Genomic DNA, 19,985 nt, shown 5'->3' on the forward strand with positions numbered 1-19,985 from the left:
TCTAGGCAACACAGCCGTGCAGGCGCAGCTCATTGTGTGCTCTGTGTCCTTATCTCTCGTGTGACAATTGCTCCGGCTCCAGCCCTTTTTAGGGCTCTGCCTGCTCTACCTCTGTCCATGCTAGATGCCAGCAAAATGTAAATGATTTAAATTGCATTGTACCTAGTGGGTAGATTTGCAGTGTGCACGCAGCTCACAGCTGAATACGTGCGCTACTCTGTCTATTTGCACAGTCACAGCCGCTCAGGCTCTAGACTAGATGATATCTAGTCTGTGCTCATATCTACTTACTACCAGTATAAATTGTCTAGATTAATGTGGGGACAGTAAATTAAAAATCATTGTGGAGTAGGATACTGGCAGAGAATTCATACTGCTGCAGTATCCATATCAACTCCATCGAGACTGTTTCCTGTGACTCTGCCACACAAATCTCTGCTATAATAAGCAGCAATCACATTTATTAGAGGGAACCCAGATAACATCAATTTATATACTTACCTCTAAACTTGTGTGAGCCTATAGACAATTTCTGCATATGCAGTCCCCGGGGAGCTGTGGGAGGAGGGAGCCATGCGGTGGACATCAGCGGGCAGGGGATACCGGCTAATAGAGAGCCGAGCAGGGGGAGGCTGCATAGCGAGCCGGGCAGGAGGAGGCTGTTGCGGTGGGGTGACAGCAGGAGCAGGGCGTTGCCAATCAATGGCTTGATAGTCATCTGTATGGGCTTTTTTTTTCAACTTATCTGTTCCTCCCAGGTCGCGCCGCTGCCCGTCAGCCAGCGTCATCCTCCCTGCCCGGCGCCCTGCTCCCGCTGTCACCTCACCACAACAGCTTCAAGTGCCTCCTGCCCGGCTCCCTATGCAGCCTCCCCCTGCTCGGCTCTCTATAGCCGGCATCCCCCGCCCGCTGTAATTCCCCGCACGGCTCCGGGGCTGGGCTGCCCATAAGATTTAGCAAATCTTATGGGCAGCCCATCTGACCTAACGACCCGATCCGATGCGCACGGGACCGCGCATCGGATCGGAGGGGGTGTTTGCAAGTGCGATCTGGGCCGATTTCACGGCCTGATTCATCCGAATCGGGTGAAATCGTGCCCAAATCGCATAGTGTATGGGGGCCTTTAGAGGAGTGTAACCAATCTGCACGATTGATACACTCCATACAATCTTTACAATTGTTGCCAATTACCCTTTGAATTACAGAACACAATGTTACAAGTGCTTATTTAGCCAACAATATAATAAAAGTGTCTGTTCAAGGGAATCTTATAAATTGCAGAGAAAGAAGACGAAAACACTCTCTGTTTTTTGGGGCACTCTTTTACAAAGATTACGCGTGGTAATCTATACGTATATAAGTTCGGTAATTATGTTGAGTAGATATGTGACGAGGTACCCACTATCACACTTGTCCCTTTAGATGGCAGATTATGCAGATTGTACCCTCCTATGTAAGAGTTGGTGTCTGCAATAAATGAGAGCAAAACCTGTAGTTATATGACAACTAGTGGTTGCTATTCTAGTACACAATGATTTGGGGAGAGATGGGGACCCTGAGTAGAGTTCCCGTGATTCCCCTGGTTGGAGTGAATTTGCTAAAATTTAACTTTTAATTGATACACTATAAAATTTGACTAGACAAACATAAAACTAGACTTGGACACACATACATGAATATGACGTAAAAAAAGAAAGCAGTATACGTTTTTAAATCTCCGTGAGTTCTGGCACAATGCCGTCAATCCTCTATTAATTGCTGTGGGAGGAGTTTATGTCGGCTAGTATCAATCCAATAGGTTGAATACGTACAGACAAATGATTTCACAGAGTACATACAGACAAATGATTTCACAGAATACCTCCCAAAAGACAGTTCAAAACAGAGTAATGTATCTCTTGGGTTCTATGTTTCTCAATCTTGTTACATTTACTTTTGCAACATTGGATTCTGCAACATTGGTTACTTAATAGTAGGAAAGTACATTAGGTCATATGTGTTCTTAGGGATGTCCCTAGAAACATATGATCCTTTTTCTGCCACGGAGGACGTATACATGCAAGATTCACTGTACTGATACAGCTATGGAAGTCACAAACAATTGTGGAGTTTACAGAATGCGTATAGATAATACCTCTCTCCCTGCCGGTTATGGTGCTCTCCTACTTACAGCACCCAATGTCTGGTTTAGGCATTTATCATATAACATTCCAAAATGTGATATGATAAATGCCTAAACCAGACATAATTTTTACTAAGTAACTATAAGGGGGCCTCATTGATACATGCTATTTGATAACAATCCACAAGTCTTGTGCGATTGCACCCAACCTGCTCATTTACGTCTACTGGCCTGAAGCTTGTGATTTGATCAGGTTATCTTTGGTATTAGAGAAGAAAATTAATGAATTCACTGCATAAGTAGCAGGTTATTTATTGCATTAAATGAAAAGGAGTGTTTTTATGGAACTTTTACAAAAAAAAAAGATCTAAGTATAATATGTGATGAAGTGTACCTTTTCGACAAAACAATCCACGAAAAGTTCTGCATAGGTATGTTCTTGGTCCACTGTACATATCAATATGGAGTCGATACCCATGAAGCCCATATTCTGAGTCAATATCATCCACAACTGGAATATGTGGTGGGAAGGTGTAAGGACTTAATAAAAAAGCAAATAAAAAAAATGTTATACTATATAACACACATACCTATCTCTATTATGCTTATGGTTCACCAAGGAAAATATTTCACATACAGATGGGGCAGGCTTCTTCTTTGCTGGCGAATCGCCAGAACGTCAGCGCTGGCGATCCGCCAGCAGCCTCGCTAACCATCTGACTGAGACGCGCGTGCGTCTCACGCACACGCGCGTCTCAGCCTCCGCTTCAGGGAGACGGACAGGGTTAGGGGGGGTGCGGGCAGACGGCGGGGGCCCCGGGGGAAGCGCCGTCGGAAGGGGACACGCGCGCCTCTCGTGCGTGCGTGTCCCCTTCTCGCTATAGATATGGCGCTGGCGGGGGATGGCGGCTGGTGTCGCTATCGCCATCCCCTGCAAAGATGGGACCTGCCCCATCTGTATACAACCACTGTCTGCAGTCAAGTTTTAAACATTTTAATCTGCCATTTCCTTTATAGCAATCAGAAGTAAAAATATAAATGTATAAAAGAAATGCATACAAAAAAAAGTCACATAAAAGTTTATCATATATCCATTTTAGAGTCACTCTTCTCAGCCAGATGCAAATGCTTTGTAGTATTAAATAAGACTCGTTTCTGCCACCTTTTTAGGGTGGATGCTACCCTTCATACTTCTTACTCAGGGGTGGGCAATCAGAATCCCTCCAGCTGTTGCAGAACTACACATACCCCAGCATACTCTCCCAACAGCTGGAGGACTGCTTATTGCCCACCCTGAGTTAAAAGTAGGAAGGCTATCATCCACCCTAAAAGTGGGGAAGGTCTTCCAAAAGTTACCTTCATGACTCATCATATTATCTAACTCACTCTGTCCTGCAAATTTTTTTATTTTTCTACTTCACAAAAACAAGGTAGTTCATGCTTCAAGAAATAAGTAAAATACTAATAAGATTTAAGTAGGAAGTTATATGCTCTTTATTAGCATTGGCTTATGGATTTTTTTTATATATATATATATATATATATATATATATATATATATATATATATATATATATATATATATATCTATATATCTATATATCTATATAGATATATATATATATATATATAGATATATATATATATATATATATCTATATATATATATATCTATATATATCTATATATATATACACACACACACACACACACTTTGAGGCCGATTCAGGATAGCGTATAGCATGTGCAAAACCCCAATAGTGAACAACATTGGCAAGTTAGACACTTGTTAGGCTGTTCGCTGCAGGGGAGAAAGGGCGGAGGGTGAACACAGGGCCGGACCATGGGAACGCCCGGCGTTTATATATATATATAAATTAATAAATGTCAAATTAAAAAAAGAAACATTCAGTAAAATATCGGCATCTAAAAAACACCCCATATACATTAACACTCAAATGTTATTTGATGATCAAGGAATCATATTAGAAAATAAACTGAAAAATTAAGGCAGTTCACAATATAAAACAAAAAGAGTAATATATCAAACGGGGTTGTCTATATTAGAGGAATATTTGTAATATATTACTCAAACTTTAGAGTGAGATAGTAAAGCTATGCCAGAAACACTCGCCCTTGAGAAAATATTACCTTTCAGCAGATCCCCAAAAGCTCTTCTCAAGCAGTTGATGATAATGTAGAGTGGCCATTACGAATGCTATTTCAGGACTCTTCTAAAATAAGGAAAAATCAATTTAGCAGGAAAATTCAGTACTGAATGAATCCATTAAATTGAAACCAATGCAAACAAAAAAAAAAACATAAGGGAAATAAACAATAGTGATATACTGATATATCTATACTTTCTGATGTTCTAAAAACCGCAGACTGCAAATATTTGCTTTGAAAATAAATAAATAAAAATGACAAATTTAGAAGATTTGGTGAATAAAATTAAAGGTGTGCCCATTACATATAGCTGTATTTGTTTGACACTTGAGCAAGAAAATAAAAAGATGCCATATATACTCGAGTATAAGCCTACTTTTTCAGAACATTTTTTTATGCTGAAAAAGCCCCCTTCGGCTTATACTCGAGTGAGGGTCCCGCTTGAGTCAATAAGATTTCCCAATTTTTTGTTGTAAAATAAGGTGCCTCGGCTTATATTCTGGTCAACTTATACTCAAGTATATACGTGTACATTGGTTTTATATCTGTCCATTAGGAATCGACCACAAAAGCAGCACAAAGCCTAGATTTATAAGTATATTGGATGTATTTTTACCCTTTAAATACACATACTAGTACTTGAAAAATAAACTGCTTAAATTTACACAGAGAATAACTACAGAACTATGTAAAATGTTGAGAGATTGAAAGTTTACCTTCCACAGTCCAAGCAATAGACCAGGATTGAAACGGAGAAGTTTAACATGCATATCCTGGCCAACGCATTTACTGGCGTCCATCAAGTTATATTCCTCAATGAGTGAAACCCTTCGAAGTCTTGATGTTAGAAGAAAAGAAGTTCATTACTTTCAGTTAAAAATATAATTTCAACACATATTGCAAAGTATAGATACATTGCTAAGGGCATTGCTACTTTGAAACACTGTGGGGTAGATTTACCAATTGGCTTGTCTTAGCAGCTATGACCCTAAAATTGAAACTGGCAACTATAGTAAATGCTAAACCAGCCTTGTTTAACATTTATTTCGGTTGACATTTTAAATCCACGATTCAAAGCCGCTGATCGGCAGCTTTTACAAATCAACATTTAGTAACTTTATCCTTTTGTTTGAATTAAATTTATTTCGGCAAATTTTTAAATATCTGCTGCAATAACATGGTATATGTGGAGTAATATTATAACTGTGAGCTTTTTTATTCTGCTATGTAGCATTGCCTTGGCCACTTTCTTCCACTACTAATTTAATATATATATATATATATATATATATATATATATTTTTTTTTTTTTTTTTAACTCTTTATTTTCTAAAAGAAAATTAGCAGTTTCTTATATTTCTTTATTTCTTATTCAAATAGACTAATTAAGAAACAACCAAAATAAATAGAGTATTGAATATCAAAGAGAAAGCAGATACAGTATAAAAAGGCGAACAAAAGGATTATTTCAGTGCGGAATAAACATCCCTCCCCCCTTCCCCCATTTTTCATCAAGTAAAATAGAACTCCCATCTCCAAATTTTCCCCTATGAGTTCAAGTAGAGAACATGTGGTACACTGGCTTCACTGGTTTACCAAGTGACAGCCATCCCCTCTACAGCTCTGGTAAAAAGGCTGAAGACATTTACCATACTGCTGTAAATTCCTACAAATCAGAAAAACAAGATTAAAATTCTAGCAAATGTTTGAAATATAATACATACCCAATTTTACAAGGGCCCAAACATTTATCGACAATAACTGGTGTAATTCCGTGGAGCTGAATCCTGATCAGGGAGTTAAAGGCCGGCCAAAGATAACTATTCCAAGTCACAGTAAGGGATGTATCTCTGAACTGAATATCAGTCTGCTCAATGACTGTTTCTTTTCCATTGAAATCTCTGAACGTAAGGGTCCAAATCAATCCAGACATCCTGGAAATGACCAAGGAGGAGAACATAGAGAACATAGAATTAATGTAAAAATGTAGTCATTTTGCAAGAATACAAGTACATTATGTAGTAATACAAATATGTTGCAAAGTTAATTAGTTTGTAGATGTAAGCAATTATTACTGTTCATAAATTACAGAAGTGTCCTCATACACTACTGCTTCATTCATACCAAAAAGATCTTCTGGGTGCATCAGGTAGAGTGCAATTCTGCAACATCCTCTCACTCGGGAAGCGGTCATTTGGTCGAATGCATTATGGTCGAATGTCATTACATCGAATCCATTAGGTCGAATTGCTAAAAGGTCGACATGATTCTAGGTCGACATGGGAAAAGGTCGAAATGATTCTAGGTCGAAAGGTCATTAGTTCGACAGGTCATTAGGTCGACAAGGTCATTAGTTCGACATTGTCTAGGTCGACATTTACAAAGTCGACATGGGGTTTTTCACTGTTTTTTGAGCCGACATGTGCTGACAGGCGGTATTTCATGCCCTACCATCCACTAGGGCGTGGTGGGAGAATAAAATAGTGTGCCGAGCGTAGCGAGGCACCGTGTCCGACGCATTCGCGAGCGCAGCGAGCGATGCGAGGGGATGCAGTGCACTTTAAACTGTGTCCATGTCGACTGTGTTGACATTCAGGTAAAAAAACAGTGAAAAACCCCATGTCGACTTTGTGAATGTCGACCTAGACAATGTCGAACTAATGACCTTGTCGACCTAATGACCTTTCGACCTAGAATCATTTCAACCTTTTCCCATGTCGACCTAGAATCATGTCGACCTTTTAGCAATTCGACCTAATGGATTTGATGTAATGACATTCGACCATAATGCATTCGACCAAACGATCCCAACCCTCTCACTCATATGCAATAAAACAAGTTCACGAGACTGCACTGATTAATTTGATATGGAAAACTTTTACATTTGTGTCCAACAAAGTCTAAGGGGGGTATTCATTCGCAGGCGACCATCTTCCCACGGGGGAGGATGGTCGCCGGGCCCTATTCAATGCTATCTTCCCAGACAGCATTGAGCAGGGTTTCTTGGCAGAACGAGCCTGACTTCACAAGCGGTCGGGCTCGTTCTGCCGAGAATGGCCAGGAAGTGACGAGCTGCCGGCTGCAGCTCACCTCTTCCCGGCCGCAACTCGTGGCTACGCCCCCTTCTCGCTCCCCGGCAGGCGGGGCATTGAATCCCACCTGCATGTTCTCGGTCGAGCTGACCGAGAACGGGACAGGGTCACGGCGGTCGAGCAAGCTCGACTGCCGTGACCTACACATTGAAAAAAACCCTAAATCTGTATAAAAAGTGCTATTAGGCAGTATCCACATGTTAAGTAGAAGTGTCACATATCAAATCAATCAGTGCAGTTGCTTGAAGTGGTTTTGTCATATCCGATTGCAATTAAGATAATGCTACATTGTCATAGATCACCTCGCTCCAAGTATCTTGTGCCACATGGCAAACTGAGACAAGGGGGTATACTAACTTAAGTGTCAAAAAATTAAAAGTGGTGATAGCAACCAAACAGATTCTGCAATCATTTTCTAGGATGCAATAGAGAAATGATAGACCGTACCTGATTGGTTTCTTGAGCAAAATTACCACTTTTTATTTTTGAAGCTTTAGTAAAGTATTTGTAGGAGGACACACCTACTGTATATGAGATACCTAGCCTGATTTAGACTGAACCGGAATTATAACAAATATCCACTATGATTGAAAAGATGTGTCACCTAGCCTGGTCATACGTAATGAAAAACAAGATTTATTATTTTTCCTATATACTGTAAACGTCATTACTAAGAAATTTTAAATATACCACACAGATGTGTCCACCTCATCGATCCACTATGCGATACAAGTTGCGCTATTTATAACGCATGACCTCTGTGTGACTTTGTACAGCCAATGGTCTTTTTTGCAACTTTTTCCATTAAATAACTATAAACCAGGTGCAGGAAAAAAAAAAAAACACTAATAGTTGTCCTTGCTGCTGTCTTGGAAGGGATACTCGGCCCTTCCTATACCAAAAAAGGCCAAAAGATACACACAATTTAGACAGCGCAGACTGGACACAATTAATCAATCAAATGAGTTCAAATTTAAATCTGTTTATTTTATACAAATCTCTTAGAAATATAATCAGACTAAAAAAGGTCACCGGCCGGTGGGGTTCATACAATACATAAATGGTACCATAGGATTAGCAAAATACACAAAATCGCTAAAAAGTAAAAAATATATAAAAAAAAGAATAAAGGCAAAATTCAACAATAGTTCCTCTCAGCCTGGTTAAGCATATGCAGGGTTAATTGCTTGTTTGTAAGCAGGGTTAGATGTAAATCAAGCTGTTTGCCAAAGGGCTGTTAGTAGACAAGTTGTTAGGCTGTGCTGCCTGCACAGAATTTGCTTTCAGCAGCTTTGTAATTGATTTAGTCACTCAGCCATACGTTTAGTAACAGACTTAGCACATAAATTGAAGCAAGCAGAAATAAAGCAAATTGATATACTTATACTCTGCGACTTGCGTGATGCTGGTTATTTGTAATCCACTATTGGGGGATAGAGACTGGTTCTGCCTTGGATAGGTTCCCAGCTGGTGTAGTGCAATCTTCAGCTTTATCCAGAACACTCCGGCTTCCAGGTCTCCCCACACAGCGGTGCCTCTCGTGTAAAACAAACAGGGGCTGATGACGCGTTTCCCCGCCTCTCCTTAGTCAGCGGCTTCCTCAGATGACGCGGAGTTCTCCCCTTCCCTGTATTTGACACACTGTGCGCCGCCCATACGGGCGTGTGATTCGTTGCTTACTTGTCTTGTTCTGACATCATTTTCTCAACGCGCACATGCGCAGTAGTGTTTTAAACCAAGCCTCGGTCTCATGTTTACTTCCTGATGGGGATCGCAATATGCTCCCTTTTTCTTTTATCGTTATTAGAATGTCCAGGCTTCATTTTATTGCGTTTACTCATTTCCTATATATGTTAAATTATTTCCTTTACTCAAAACGAGAAAAACAAAAAATTCCAAGAGTTCATATATATACACACATAAAGCTACAGGATTTGTGTAGCCATATCAATGTGTCGACACGTCGCCATAATCAATCAGTCCAATACAGTTTCTACACATCTATTGGGGTATTTGGTATTTGGATGCCCAATATAAAGGTGCATATTGCTCAAAAGATCTATATATACAGATAATATCGATTGATCCTTCACAGAGTTCCCATATTTCTAGGCAAAATATAAGATATTGAATTATCTACAGACTTAGAAAGAGAAGAAAAAGAAAAAGAAAAAAGATTTTTTCGTTTTTTATATATATATTTTTATGGTCATATAAAGAGAAAGAGAATAAAAGGAGAGAAAGAAATGTATATACGTATATATACGGAAGAGAAGGATATTTTTTAGACATTAATTGAAATATACTTGAACAATTCTAATCAATGATGAGTCATAGTTCATACATATTAAATATTAATTAAATATAGTTCACAATCTGTGTCCCTATCTTATATTATAAAAAAGGAACATTTAGTCATACCTTCATTTTATTTATTTATATGAATCATAATCCTTTTTTATTATTTATTTTATATTATTTATTATTGATTTTTTATTTATTATTTTAAGTTGATTAATTTTATGTCGATTAATTTTATGTCGATCATTCGTTTTATTCAATACAATCTCAGAATAATAGATTTGTAGTACGTTTTTTTTACAGTACGTTTTTTTAAACACACCGCTTTAGATCGTTCGTAGACAGAGGAAATGCATTTTTGTTTACACTGACATGTAGAATCTACATTTCTATTTTGATAAAGGGAAAAAGGGGTCAGTCACATGTATCTCAGGTCACGGCTGAAAACTTCCAGCCGAACCAGATCCACATGTGGGCCCCTTTTAGTCGGGAGGAATAGGGAAACAGTTCTTCTTCATCACTAATTTCTATCTCACCATAAACACCTTTATGAAGCTTTATAGGAAAAGGAGATAACAAGGCAATAATTCACATCTAGCTATACATTATTTAATTAAGGCTTTCTAAGAAAAGAAAAATAGGCGCATCTTTGGTACTTTCTCAGATATTATTAAGTTCTATGGTGTCATTTAGGCCGTTCGGGATTAGTGTCCCTAACTGGAAAATCCAGTAGGCTTCTCGCCTACATAGCAGGCCAAATCGATCCCCCCCTCTCTGGGTGGGTTTTATGTGTTCTATTGCCCTAACACGTATATTTTTCACGCATTGCTGTTGACAATGGGCTATATGCTTGGAGAGCGGATGTGTTTTTATTCCTGCAAGTATATTTCGCCTGTGTTCCATATAGCGTGTGTGGAGAGTTCTTGTAGTACGGCCCACATATTGTAGGCCGCATCCACAATCTATTAGATATATGGCGTAAGAGGTCTTACAACTTAAAAAGCCTTTTATCTGATGGATACTTTTATTAGAAAAGGAAACAAATTCTATACTTTTTTGTTCCCCATACATACACGTGTGGCACCTACTGTTTCCACATCTATGGAATCCGGTAGGTAGCTTAGACAGCCAGTTTTTACTTTCCTTTACATTGCCTTTTGAGTTTTTACTTTTATCTGTGAAGTGGCTACTTACTAGCTTAGATTTCAGGTTCTCCCCTTTTCTAAATATTACATGATTTTTAGATCCTAGAGTTTCCTTTAATAGGGAGTCTTGTTTCAGAATAAACATATTGTTATTAATAATTTTTTGTATTTCGTGTGCACAATTATTGTATTGCGTAATGAACGCAACATTTCTATTTTCTGAATCCTGTTTATGGTTTTTCTTACCTATGGTGGATGTAGCAAGAAGTTTCTCCCTGTCTATTTTCATGACTTCTTTATAGGCATTTTCAACTAAATCTTGTGGATATCCCTGTTGTCTGAAGGACTCCATCATTTCTTTAGATTGTTTTTGAAATGCTGTTTCAGATGAACAATTCCGCTTTATTCGGATTATCTGGCTCTTAGGGATGTTCTTTTTCCAGGCATTGGCGTGGGCGCTGTCGTATTTCAAGTAGCAGTTTTGATCCACTACTTTAACAAAAGTTTCTGTTTCTATTTTATTGTCCCTGATGGAGAGCGCAATATCCAGGAAGCTAATATTAGAGGTGCTATGGGTAGAAGTGAATTTTAAACCATACTTATTTGTGTTCAAACTATTAGTAAATTCCATAATTGAATTGCTGTCCCCATTCCAAATAATAAATAAATCATCTATAAACCTGCCATAGAGGACCAGGCTGTCACCGAGCTCTTTCCCCATACATGCTCCTCTTCAAAGGCACCCATGTACAGGTTCGCGAAGCTCGGCGCAAACCTGGTCCCCATGGCAGTCCCCCGTGTCTGTAAATAATACTGAGTGTCAAATAAAAAATAATTGTGTTCCAAAATAAAAGTGATAGCCTGAGTGATAAGGTCACGTAGAGGGTCCGACATCCCATTATCCGTTTCTAGGATTTGTTTTATTACTTCCACCCCTTGTTTTTGGGGGATATTTGAATAGAGGGCCTCCACATCACAAGTGATGAAGGAGTAACCCTCCTTCCACTCAATCTCTTTCACTTTGTTGAGAAAGTGTTTCGTGTCTTTTAAATGGGATCTCAGGCCCTCCACGTGACCCTGCAGAAAGTGATCAACAAATTGTGACAAATTATTGGTGAGGGATCCAACACCTGATATAATGGGACGACCGGGAGGTGAAATAAGTGACTTGTGAATTTTTGGTAAATAATAAAACGTGGGGGTGACTGGGTATTTGTGAAAAAGAAAATTAAACACTTCCTTGGATATTGCGTCCTCCGCCAGGGCTGTATCAAGCAGATCTCTTAATTCCTGCTGATATTTTGTTGTTGGATTATTTTCTAATTGTTTATAAAATTTTTTATCTTTTAGCTGTCTATGACACTCTTTTACATAGTCACTAGTGTTTAATACGACAACGCCCCGGCCTTTGTCTGCCATTTTGATCGTTATTTCTTGATCTGCATAGAGACATTGCAGGGCCTTCCGTTCTTTTTGATTTAAATTATCTTTTGGTCTTTTTTTCTCTGATTTTATACACATTTCTTTTAGTTGTTCTAATGTTGCTTTCTGAAAACTTTCTATAAAGGGTCCCTTATATTGAAGTGGATAAAAATCCGACTTTCTTTTAAATTTAGACATCCTCTCGTAATCATAAATTTTAACTGGTGAGGAACTCGTTTCATCTGATCTAGATTCCCTTTCCAAAGATTCCAACATGTTCAAAGCGTCCGCATCACCATTATCTAGGATCACTGGAATTCCACTCTGATCCTTATCTTTAATTGCTTTGCACGCAAAGTATCTTTTTCTGCTCAGTGTGCGAGTGAATCGATTGAGGTCTACAAACAATTTGAACATGTTGGGTTTGGAGACGGGAGCAAAATTTAGGCCCCTCCCCAAAATAGATTTTTCCTCCTCTGAAAGTTTTTTATTTGATAAATTAAATACTCCTTTATTATTTGATGTTATCTGATGCATTGACTTTTTTGCCTGTTTTCGTTTTCCTCCTCGGGTGCCTCTCCTTCTTTTGATCTTGTTCTTTTTATCGGAATTATTTTTGGTCTTACGTCCCTTGGACGCTGGTCTAAAAAATGCTGATGTTGAGACTGTTGGGGAGACTGTTCCCAATCATCCTCCGTCTCTGTTTGTAGACTTTCTACTCTCTTTTGTCTACCATTAAGTCTCTGATTAGGGGATTGATATTCCTGTAACACTTGGAATCTATTTTTACTCCTGAAATCAATTCTCTCTGGTTCTCTATAGGATTGAAATTTATTTTTATTCTGATGGGAGTACCCAAATTTTTCTCTCCTATTATTATACCCATTATTCCTTCTATTATTGGGAGTATATGTGTTTTGGGAATATTGATTTCCATTCCTCTCATATCTTATCCCTCTATTTTGTCTCGGGAATCTTTCATTTTTAGGACCCTCTCTATGGGTTATGTATTCTCCTTTATTTCTATTTCTATTATAATTATGGACTTCCCCCTTCTCATAATCGTTCAAATCTCTATCCATTTTAGATTCCTTTCTGTATATTAGATCTTCTTCAAATTTTTTTATATTTTGATGGTACTTATGTAGTATCTGGGCTGCCGATTTTTTGATTGTATGCCTTAAGTTAAGGCATACAATCAGATGCGATGCGATGCGATATCGCATCGCATCGCATCGCATCCGATATCGGATGCGATGACCCGATTTTTCCATAGGAATCAATGTTAAAATGATTCCTATGGAAAAATGGGTCCTTTTCATACCCCTACTATCCAAGTGGGCATGGAGTTGGATATAAACCTGTGGCGAGCGTAGCGAGCCACCGAGCCCGAAGCGTGGCGAGCGAAGCGAGCCCCGCGAGGGGACGGTATTCGTCCGCTCGCCACGCTTCGGGCTCGGTGGCTCGCTACGCTCGCCACAGGTTTATATCCAACTCCATGCCCACTTGGATAGTAGGGGTATGAAAAGGACCCATTTTTCCCATTGAATTCCATGTTAAAATGGACTCAGTCCATTTTAACATTGATTCCTATGGAAAAATCGGGTCATCGCATCGCATCGCATCGCATCGAATCGCATGGTCGCATGCGATGCGATGCGATCTCCCGATCCGACCCGATTTAGAAATCGGCAGCCCAGATACTACATAAGTACCATTTTGATTTACCTTATTATCTCTCTCTTCAATTGATCATACACCTTCTCTATTTCTCCCTGCATCTCCAAAACTCGTTTTTCTCTCTGGTTTATCAGGAGTTTCATTACATTTTTGGAACAGTTATCTAAATTTTCGTTCCATTTTTTTGTGAACTCCTGGTCATCTTGAAACGTCGACGACTTGAGGATTCTCAACCCTCTTGGTATCAGATCACCGTCCAAATACTTTTGGAGGGTGATCTGGTCCCACCAGTGACGAGTTTCGGATATGCAAAGATTTTCCAGTTTATTAAACAATCTATGCATATCGGGACTTTCTTTCTCAGGTGCAGAAGCCCCTCTATTTAGATTTCCCTTCATATATGAGTCTCTTCTTTGCATGCGTTCCGACATGCATAGTAATGGTGACATGTCGACACAGAATTTTCCTGCAGCTCGGTTTGGTGAGTATAGACCCCCAAAAAAGGGGAGTTAAGAAACAACAGAAATAACTATAAACCAGGCGCAGGAAAAAAAAAAAAACACTAATAGTTGTCCTTGCTGCTGTCTTGGAAGGGATACTCGGCCCTTCCTATACCAAAAAAGGCCAAAAGATACACACAATTTAGACAGCGCAGACTGGACACAATTAATCAATCAAATGAGTTAAAATTTAAATCTGTTTATTTTATACAAATCTCTTAGAAATATAATCAGACTAAAAAAGGTCACCGGCCGGTGGGGTTCATACAATACATAAATGGTACCATAGGATTAGCAAAATACACAAAATCGCTAAAAAGTAAAAAATATATAAAAAAAAGAATAAAGGCAAAATTCAACAATATGTGAACAAAAATTGAGAAAGGCACTTATCCGGCGCTTAGAATATCACTGGATTCTCTCCTTTAACTCCACTCGGCACATGTGGAGGAATAAGAAATGGTATACAATAGTGAAGTATGTATTTTAAACACACATCATTTAATGGCAATACACATAAAACACAGAATAAAATAATGCTAAAACATGGTAATCCAAAAGATGACAGGGTTTGCAAAATTACCGGATCCTGTGGGAACTGATAGATCAGCTCCAAATGCACTCAGGATATCTCCTTCACAGGCAATACAGCTGGGCAATTCTGCTGCAAAAATAACCGGAATCTCCTGTCCTTCCTGGAGTCCAAATACAGTCCACCACCAACGCGTTTCTTCCTCCGCAGAGGACTTTTTCACCTTGAAAAAGTCCTCTGCGGAGGAAGAAACGCGTTGGTGGTGGACTGTATTTGGACTCCAGGAAGGACAGGAGATTCCGGTTATTTTTGCAGCAGAATTGCCCAGCTGTATTGCCTGTGAAGGAGATATCCTGAGTGCATTTGGAGCTGATCTATCAGTTCCCACAGGATCCGGTAATTTTGCAAACCCTGTCATCTTTTGGATTACCATGTTTTAGCATTATTTTATTCTGTGTTTTATGTGTATTGCCATTAAATGATGTGTGTTTAAAATACATACTTCACTATTGTATACCATTTCTTATTCCTCCACATGTGCCGAGTGGAGTTAAAGGAGAGAATCCAGTGATATTCTAAGCGCCGGATAAGTGCCTTTCTCAATTTTTGTTCACATGGTGTTTTATTGGTGAAGGTCTCTGAGAAGCCTTTGGTAGAAAGGTCACTTGATTGTGCAGCTGGACGCGCAATCTATCTATTCTTCATATTTTTGTTCACAAAATTCAACAATAGTTCCTCTCAGCCTGGTTAAGCATATGCAGGGTTAATTGCTTGTTTGTAAGCAGGGTTAGATGTAAATCAAGCTGTTTGTCAAAGGGCTGTTAGTAGACAAGTTGTTAGGCTGTGCTGCCTGCACAGAATTTGCTTTCAGCAGCTTTGTAATTGATTTAGTCACTCAGCCATACGTTTAGTAACAGACTTAGCACATAAATTGAAGCAAGCAGAAATAAAGCAAATTGATATACTTATACTCTGCGACTTGCGTGATGCTGGTTATTTGTAATCCACTATTGGGGGATAGAGACTGGTTCTGCCTTGGATAGGTTCCCAGCTGGTGTAGTGCAATCTTCAGCTTTATCCAGAACACTCCGGCTTCCAGGTCTCCCCACACAGCGGTGCCTCTCGTGCCTCTCGTGTAAAACAAACAGGGGCTGATGACGCGTTTCCCCGCCTCTCCTTAGTCAGCGGCTTCCTCAGATGACGTGGGGTTCTCCCCTTCCCTGTATTTGACACACTGTGCGCCGCCCATACGGGCGTGTGATTCGTTGCTTACTTGTCTTGTTCTGACATCATTTTCTCAACGCGCACTTCCATTAAATAGCATCTTATGGAGCAAATAGGATGCACAAGCAGCTTCTGCTGATTAAATTGATGTGGCAAGCCTATATTTTGTATCTGCATAACAAATTGAATGTTACAGTGTTTTCCTGGAAAACTATGTAACGTACCATTTTGTATGTAGATATGACAGCGGCAGTCTATCTTGCAAAGAAGATGCTTTTAACAGAAAAAGTTGCAAAAAAGATGGCCGGCTTCGCGACCACAGGAAGGGATATTTAACATGAAAGCAGGCTAGATGTACATGGACACATCTGTAGGTATAAAAGAAAAATAAAATAATAATACATTTACAAATGTTTGTATTACATTACTTACTTTACATTACTTACTTTACTGCCTTTTCCATATTAGCCGGCACTCCACTAGCATTGTAATTCTTTGCAGATTTCAAAATCTTGTTAATTCTACTTTCTCTACCAGATATTAATTCACTTATATAGGTTTTCTTCCAATAACCTGGCTGTTTATCTGTAAATGTAGTCTCAGTTAATTTCTTCCCTAACGGGTTTACAGATATACTGTCCCAATGCCGTTTTCTTCTTAGAGACACTATATTATACCAAATTAGGCTGAAAGGAAATGAAGCAAAAAATTTAGAATTCCCAAAAATATTTCAAATACTAAAACTCTTGTTAGAATGTAAGAGAGGGCAAAATATATTTACATTTCCATGCATCCAATTGATTGGTATAAGCTATTTCAGTGTGACCACAAAGTCCTTTAGTGGAACTGCTCTGTGTATTGATCTGTATCTCCCTGAACAATCAATACGGTACTTGTGTATTTTGGCGGCACACCCGATCTCCATCGCGCGATGTTTTAATCGCATCGCATGCCATGCACCCGATGGCATGCGATGCGATTTTTGCCCCTATGCGATGAAAGATTGTATAAGCACCCTAATGGGTGCTTACAATGTTAAATGCACCCCCACGCCACCCCCCCACTATAAACGTGAACCCAAAGCGTGGCGAGCGCGCGAGGTATCAGGTATCAGAGTCCCCGTGCGGCCTTCACAGGTATATGCGTGCGCTCGCCACGCTTCGGGCTCGGTGGCTCACTGCGCTTGCCACACTTTCTATTCTCAACTCCACGCCGACGAGGATAGTGGGGGTATGAAAAGGTCGGAGGACGCGTACCGCCGCCCCTTGCGGGCTCGCTGCGCTCGCCACGCTTCGGGTTCACGTTTATAGTGGGGGGGTGGCGGGGGGTGCATTTATCATTGTAAGCACCCATTAGGGTGCTTATACAATGTTTAATCGCATCGCATGGCATTGTATGCATATACAATGTCATACAATTTTTAAATTGTATGGCATTGTACAATATCGCGCGATATCGCATCGCATGCCTTATGGTATGCGATGCGATGGGCGCCGCCAAACTACACAAGTACCATCAATACTTTTTTCATATTTGTTGGCTTGTGATAATAAGATACTGAGGGGTAGATGTATGAAGCAGTAATCAGTGAAGAGAAGTGAGCCAGAGGGAAAGTGGTTCATGGCAACCAATCAACTGCTCTGTATAATATATATTCTACAAATTATAGCTGTTACTTCAGTGCTGATTGGTTGCCATGGGCCACTTCTCCCTTGGCTCATTTCTCCTCCCTAATCACTGCTTCATACATCTACCCCTGTATTGTTTAAAAAAAAAAAGTAAATAGCATTTTTTGACTCTTGTGAAGCTTCATAAATCTTTAAGCCAGGTATCCACTGGCACTGTCATTGTATTTTTAATGCTAGTGAAACAGGACTGTAAATGTATGTGAAATGCAAATGTAACTTTGCTAGTTGTTAGCTGTCATTGTTGATTGACCCAATATAAATGGAAGAGGTAAAACCATAAGGATGGAACAAACTGCATTTGAAAAAAAAACACAACGCACTGGAAACCTCGCAAAATTGAAAGTGGAGATAGATATTAAGATATCAAAAACACTAGATTATATTGTCAGATCTGGAAAATGTTCAACGTTTTTTTAAAATATTTTTTATAGTTTACAGTTGGACTATTATTTGATGGACTAGCAGCAGCAGGACTTAGCGCTTAAGGTGCCCACAGACGCTACAATTATCGAATGCGTTTTGTACTTTTTAAGCACAAATTGCATCTTATGTACAATTATTGGATGGTGTTTATGTTCCCTGGAGCCCGATATTGTATGTCTAAAAAAGTACGTGCTGCACGTACTTTTTAGACTACATCTGAAATTTAACATTACAAACATGGGTTCATCACATGCATCCAAGTGCACATCTCATAGCAAGCTGGAAGAAAAATTGTATAGAACCATTGTACAGTCAAAAACGCATAGCACAGTACAATTGTAGCGTCTGTGGGCACCTTTAAGGTTTTTTTTTGTCTAACTCTTGTTTTTATATTGTCAGATCTGTTTACATGTGTTTGCATTATCAAAAATAATGCAATTAATGCCAGTGTGAATATGGCCTAAAAGGTGTGTATACACGGTGCGATTTTGGCTTACAATTTTGACTATATAGTCAAAATCATATAGAAAGTTATCCAATATCTCACTGTTTCCCCTGCTTGCAATACCAAAGCGCACCACCGTGAGGTCGTTATCGCATGGATAAATAGACTGCAGTTTTGACTAGGTCGCTTGTGATGTTTGACATAGGTCAAATAGCACAGTCAAAACCGCAAGTGAATATAGTCAAGATTGTATGGTCATGGGCTCTGGGGAGTTCAAGGGAAAAATCGCATTGCAAAAAATCAGCAAATGGCCAAAATCGCACCATGTGTGCATAGCTTTCGTCACATATTCCTTTTTAAACATACGTTTTAAGGTCCATTTTATCAATAAACTGTGCTCCAGTCAATAAATTCATAACTGTCATGTGTTTAAAATATAATAATCAGGAGCAGATTGGCTGAAACACCATTTATCATATACAAACAGTTTTAAATAGCAAAATCATGTTTATAAATGAGCAACTAAATCAGTAAGTACTATCTTTATAAACTACTGAAATTGCACACAAAGGGTTATATCCTATTAACAGCAGGCTATCCCATTAGCCCAGATGCCGGAATTCGGGGATTGTGCTTCACGCTCCTTCAGACCCACATTAACACATGGGTCTGAGAACTTATCCCAGATCAGGTGATTGTGGACCTGTCTTTGACAAAGAAAGTGTGCTGTAATATAATAACCATCGAGCTAAAATTGCTAGATCAGTTTCGATGTTTTGGGTTGTTCCCCTCAGAAAAATTATCAGGGCTAATAGTAAACCCCCCTTTCCCCTCCAAGTGTTTATGACAAAAAAAAAGAAGGAAAAAAACCAAGCTACTAAAATAAAAATATCTGTTTATAAAGGGATAAGAAAAGTAATAGGTTTGACAGACTAAAAAGTCATTTCAATTTTCAGCGTAATTAGAAATGGCCCAAAAAATCAATCCAAAGAGGAGAGATTAGCACACACACACACACACACACAGACACACACACACACTTTATCTGCCTGTTGTTTACTTACTTGTCCATGGACAGTTCGTAGAAATGCTTATTAACACTACCAATACACATCAGTGAGATGGGATCTAAATATGAAAGAATTTTCAGTAGTATTTCAGATGGAAGGCTGCGAGACACAAAAAGCATTTGATATATTACTAATCATAGCTAAGACAAAGTTGTACACACTGCTTTGGGTT

The 19,985-nt window shown here is 39.1% G+C and overlaps 1 protein-coding gene across 4 annotated transcripts in view; it reads right to left on the reverse strand.

Annotated features, from left to right (window-relative positions):
- The window catches only part of FBXO15 (F-box protein 15), a 111,874-nt gene that overhangs the window by 60,376 nt on the left and 31,513 nt on the right, over positions 1 to 19,985 (reverse strand). For 3 of the 4 annotated variants that reach the window (XM_083187728.1, XM_083187729.1, XM_083187727.1), the window contains exons 4-9: positions 19,808 to 19,912; positions 16,634 to 16,873; positions 6,016 to 6,225; positions 5,008 to 5,128; positions 4,274 to 4,356; positions 2,517 to 2,662 (exon numbers count right to left, since the gene is read on the reverse strand). In XM_083187728.1, the coding sequence (XP_083043854.1) occupies positions 2,517 to 2,662; positions 4,274 to 4,356; positions 5,008 to 5,128; positions 6,016 to 6,225; positions 16,634 to 16,873; positions 19,808 to 19,912 (905 nt within the window). The remainder of the gene's footprint in view (positions 1 to 2,516; positions 2,663 to 4,273; positions 4,357 to 5,007; positions 5,129 to 6,015; positions 6,226 to 16,633; positions 16,874 to 19,807; positions 19,913 to 19,985) is intronic. The other variant, XM_083187731.1, reaches the window with a different exon arrangement.

The sequence above is a fragment of the Crinia signifera genome, chromosome 5 (assembly GCF_055691185.1).
Source record: "Crinia signifera chromosome 5, ASM5569118v1, whole genome shotgun sequence".
Classification (NCBI taxonomy): Eukaryota; Metazoa; Chordata; class Amphibia; order Anura; family Myobatrachidae; genus Crinia; species Crinia signifera.